At 49.7% G+C, this 5,401-nt stretch overlaps 1 protein-coding gene across 2 annotated transcripts in view; it reads right to left on the minus strand.

Annotated features, from left to right (window-relative positions):
• The window catches only part of LOC103456963 (sodium channel protein type 5 subunit alpha-like), a 38,147-nt gene that overhangs the window by 12,084 nt on the left and 20,662 nt on the right, over positions 1–5,401 (minus strand). For both annotated transcript variants that reach the window (XR_001776009.1, XM_017301794.1), the window contains exons 5-8: positions 4,982–5,136; positions 4,705–4,878; positions 2,463–2,585; positions 349–624 (exon numbers count right to left, since the gene is read on the minus strand). Coding sequence is in view for 1 of the 2 variants with exons in the window: in XM_017301794.1 (XP_017157283.1) it covers positions 349–624; positions 2,463–2,585; positions 4,705–4,878; positions 4,982–5,136 (728 nt within the window). In the remaining variant the exon portion in view is untranslated. The remainder of the gene's footprint in view (positions 1–348; positions 625–2,462; positions 2,586–4,704; positions 4,879–4,981; positions 5,137–5,401) is intronic.

Genomic DNA, 5,401 nt, shown 5'->3' on the forward strand with positions numbered 1-5,401 from the left:
TAAAATAATCTGTATTTTTTCATAAACCCAGTCACCGGTCCGATCTGCAGCTGGTCCAGTCTGATCTGCAGCCGGTCCAGTCTGCAGCCGGTCCAGTCCGATCTGCAGCCGGTCCGGTATGGTCTGCAGCCGGTCCGGTCCGGTCTGCAGCCGGTCCGGTCCGATCTGCAGCCGGTCCGGTCCGATCTGCCTCTTATTAATGTGAATTTAATTCAAACTGGACCGGGTTTTTCAGTCCAAGCTGCCTAACATGGGAAAATGTCCTGATAAAATAATCTGTATTTTTTCATAAACCCAGTCAGCGGTTCTGAGCCCAGAACGGAGCGGTTCTGGTTCTGTGACGCTCACCACTTGCAGCAGAGCCAGGTATCCGGCGCCGACGTTGTCGAAGTTGACCTTGACCTTGGTCCAGTAGTGCTGCGAGGTGTCGTTGGCGGCGTCGCACTCGGACTTGTTGTTGATGAGCGAGGCGTCGTACACGAAGCCGGTCCGGTTGACGCAGCGGCCGAACTTCCCGGCGAAAAGGTTGACGCCCATGATGCTGAAGATGAGCCAGAAGATCAGGCAGACCAGCAGCACGTTCATGATGGAGGGGATGGCGCCGATCAGGGCGTTCACCACCACCTGCAGACAGACCGGACCGGGTCAGCGGGTCGCCCGGCGCTCCGGGTCCAGACGGCGGAACGGCGGTTTGATGGTCAGGTGGAACCAGGAGTTCAGATTTTTAAATTTAGCTTTAAAGCCAAACAGGAGGACCGAGTATCATCATCAAAGACAAAATATATTCAGCATTTCCTCAGAAACGCACTGTAAATACTGAGTCTGTTGGGTTTACTGGGTTTGGTTTGGTTTGGGTCGGACCATCAGATCCAGACAGAGAACATGGATTATTATCAGAACCGATTCAGGACTTTAAACCAAACTGGAGCAAATCAAATTATTCCCCCAACAGTTTAATCTGAATTATGTTTTTATTAATTTAAAGATTATTTAAAAACATTCTGGTTCAGTCTGCTCCGTTTTACTGCAGCCTGATGGAAACGGTCCAATCATTTCTACCCATAATGCACCTCTACCCATAATGCACCTCTCCACAGAAACCCAAGCAGAGCGGCATGAGGAAGAGGAGGATGAAGGTTCATGTGGACCCGAGTCGCAGCGCCTGCAGAACTCAGCAACGTTTCCTGAGGATGTAAAACATTTTCAGCTAATATTTGGAGAAAAATTTTGTTTGAAACTAAAATTTTTAAAAATTCCCCAAAGAAATTTTACATTTTTTAAATAGTTGATCTGATTTCAGGTCAGATTGTCACAGATTAATTTTTCTTTCAGCCGTTTAAATAAGTTTTAATATTTTTATGATCCTGTTGTGGAGCTGCAGGTGTTCGGACTCGGTTCTGGTGGTTCTGCAGAACGGCGACCCGGTTCCACTCAGTAATACTGACGACTCCTGGAGGGACTAAATACTGACAGGAGAAACGGTGGTTAGACTGAGACATGAGAGGGACAAGAGGACAGACAGAGGGACAGATGGACAGAAAGACAAAGGGACAGGAGGACAGACAGGAGGACAGATGGACAGAGGACAGAGGGACAGACAGGAGGACAGATTGACAGGAAGACAAAGGGTCAGGGGGACAGATGGACAGACAGGAGGACAGACAGAGGGACAGACAGAGGGACAGACAGGAGGACAGATTGACAGGAAGACAAAGGGTCAGGGGGACAGATGGACAGACAGGAGGACAGACAGAGGGACAGACAGAGGGACAGATTGACAGGAAGACAAAGGGTCAGGGGGACAGATGGACAGACAGGAGGACAGACAGAGGGACAGACAGAGGGACAGATTGACAGGAAGACAAAGGGTCAGGGGGACAGATGGACAGACAGGAGGACAGACAGAGGGACAGACAGGAGGACAGAGGACAGCAGACGGGGCTTTTCTTTGAAATCTTCCTGTTTCATTTCAAACTGAATCTCAGCTGATTTTTTCTGATGGAATCAAATGAAACATAAAATCTGCATCAATCATTTATGGATTAATTGATGACGTAACTAATCCATCTGATTGATGGATCAGAAGCTTCTGGATCAGAACCAGATCTGGATCAGAACCGGGTCAAACTGGTTCTGTCAGGTTTAACGACATTAAAACAAACTAAAGTTATTAAATCTGATTCCCTCAGAAGGTTGATGTTTGTTTTTAACATGTTTTAAATTTTTACACGTCTAAATTAAAACTATAAATCTGAATAATTCTGAGCTCAGCAGCAGAAAGACGCTGATAAAAAGACTAAAATCTGGATGAGAAATAATCTGTACATAACTTCAGTTTCATGATTATTCAGATCTTCCATATTTATCCTCGTCTTGGTTTAATACGAGCTGATTTTGTCAGAGGAGGAGCTGCTGGCAGCTGCTGCTCAGGTGCGTTGGCTCACATTAATACTGACTCTTACCCTCATGCCTTCAAATCTGGACAGGGCCCTGAGGGGCCGCAGGGCCCGCAGCGTCCGCAGGGACTTGATGGCTGCCAGGTCGGAGTAACCCAACGTGTTGGCCACCAGACTGACCAATGAAACCTGGAGGAAGAGGAGGAGGAAGAGGAGGAGGAAGAAGAGGGAAAGGCAGGAGGAAGAGGAGGAGGGACACAGAAGAGAGGGAGGAGTTAGCGGCTCTTCTGACGCCGAGAGGAGGAGGAGAGTTCAACGTCCTGCTGAGGAGGAAGGTCAGCTGAGGCCTGAAACAGAGCGCAGGTTACGGAGGCCCTCCAGGGGGCGCTGCAGGCCAGAAATACGTCACGTTGTTTCTGATTCACAGGAGGAAAGAAGTCCTGGAAGGAGCGCCGCTCAGGGAGAGGTCTGAACGGACGGGCCAGGGATCCAGACAGAGGAAAGGTTTCAGGTTCTGATCCACCTGAGACGTTTCCTCTGGCGGAGCCGCACAGAACCAGGCGGGTCAGCCGGTTCTTACCCTGATACCAGCGAAGCGGGACGCGGCCCGGAGAGGACGGAGAGCCCTGAGCGTCCTGAGAACCCGCAGGGTGGTGACCTGGTTCACCGGGATGAACTGGGCCAGGTAGGCCAGCACCGAGATCTACGGGTCACACAGGGTTTGCACAGGGGTCACTCAGGGGTCACAAGGGTCACACAGAGGTCACACAGAGGTCACACTGGGTTCGCACAGGGGTCACGTAGGGTCACAGGGGTCACTCAGGAGTCACACAGGGGTTACACACAGGTCACACAGGGGTCAAACAGGGGTCACACAGGGATCACTCAGGGGTCACAAGGGTCACACAGAGGTCACACAAGTCCAAGGTCAGGCGAAGCAAAGCTGCTGAAACACAGGATTTACTAAACCAAACTGGTAGATCGATGCTTTTAACAGGACTTTGATTAGCCAACATCTCTCTATACCTCATTGATATAATAATAATAATAATAATAATAATAATAATAATAATAATAATAATAATAATAATAATAATAATAAATACAGGGATTCCATATTTTCCATACAGGTTCATAGATGAACTCTGATCATGAGCTCCAAATCTAAAACGGAGGAAATGCTGCGGCTCGGAGTTCCACAGGGATGTTTTCTACGATTCCTTCTGATTTGCGTAAAAACAATTGAAACCCAGAAACCTGCAGAGCCTCAAGAGCCACCAGGAGGAGAGAACCTGCAGCAACTGACCTCATGTTTCAGTCCTGGACTGATGCAGCTCAGCAGCTGTTTAAACCGAGTTTAAAATGATCAGACAGGAAACTTCTGGCTACTAAACCCAGAAGCAGCAACTTTACTGCATTTACTGCAGTTTAGGACGAAGTGAGACCTCTTGTTTGTGCAAAATCTCTGCTGCTCCGTTTTCAGTGAACAGTAGTAAGAATTCATTTCATAAATGTTTGTCTAATTTTAGTATTTAAAACGCCATCGTTTGATTATAGTTGCATTTTTGACATCATTTATAAATATTAAATCTGATATTCTGATTCGTTACTCATGCAGCCAAATATTCTGTTAATCTGACTTTTACTTTGAAATATGAAGTGCTAATGATTGATGATTGAATCATTGTGACATGGAGGACGAACATCTGGAGTTAAACCGATAAAACGTCTCCGTTCCAGAACCGGGTCAGGTCCACCTCTGTGTTTGGTTGTTTTCTGCCCCCTGCTGGTGAAGAGCGAAGCTCTCAGGTTAAATCAGTCACTAGTTTTGCCCGCAGTAATGAGGCGGCGCTCCGTTTCGGCCTCCACATGCTGGATCTGTGTGACTCGGTGGCTGCAGTCGCATCAGAACCTCACAATGTGCGGCGTCATTTCTGGAGACGTCCGGGTGGAAAACACCCGGAGAGACAGAGAGCGGCAGGCTGCGCCTCTCAGCCCCGTCAGCAGGACGTCGGGCCGATTCTGCAGGCTGAGCCGCCGACAGGATCGACTCGCTGTTCAGAACTAAACCCAGGATGTTTAACTCCAACATGTCGGTTTCTGAAACATGAGGGACGATGATCCTCTGGGTCTTCATCTGCTGGATGTACTTTCAGATCCTCCATCAGAAAACAACACACTCCTTCACTGCTGTCCTGTTTTCATGGATCTCACACACACACACACACACACACACACACACACACACACACACACACAACCACACACACAGACACACACACACACCGCGCGGTGACGGACGTCTTACATCGACGATGAGGAAGTCCAGCCAGCACCAGTAGTTGGTGAAGTACTTCTTGAAGCCGTATGCGAGCCACTTCAGCGCCATCTCCAGGATGAAGATGTAGGTGAAGATCTTGTCAGCATATTCGAGCACCACCTTGACGACCCTTCTCTGCTCGATGTAGATGTCCTCGAAGGCCTGCAGGGGGCGACAGAGAGGCCACAGGGGGGAAAGGTCAAGTCAAGTTTACTAGTGTACCACAGGAAGTCCTGTACAACAGGAAGAAGATGGCGCCGCTGACCAGAGCTCCCGAGCTGAGAAGGATCATGAAGATGATGAAGGACTCGAACCAGCTGTGCTCTACGATCTGGTAGCAGGTCTTCCTCGTTCTCCACCACATCTGGCCCAGACCCGCCGTGGTGTCGATGTCGCAGCACCGGAACCGGGACACGCACACTGCAGGCGACAGGAAGCAGGAAACGCATCAGGTCAGGAGGTTCAGCTTCAACCCGAAGCTTCAGAAGCCGAGACGATCCGTCCGCTTTCCCCCCGGTCCCATTAGAACCACGTCTACCGTCTGCCGATTCTTCCTCTAACGGCATAAAATGTGAGAGTTTGAGTCCCTGGTGGTGCCTGGCTGCAAGGCGCGCTGCTGCAGGGGTCGCCGCTGCAGGGGGCGCAGCTGCAGGGGTCGCCGCTGCAGGGGTCGCCGCTGCAGGGG

Source organism: Poecilia reticulata, linkage group LG20, assembly GCF_000633615.1.
Source record: "Poecilia reticulata strain Guanapo linkage group LG20, Guppy_female_1.0+MT, whole genome shotgun sequence".
Lineage (NCBI taxonomy): Eukaryota > Metazoa > Chordata > Actinopteri > Cyprinodontiformes > Poeciliidae > Poecilia > Poecilia reticulata.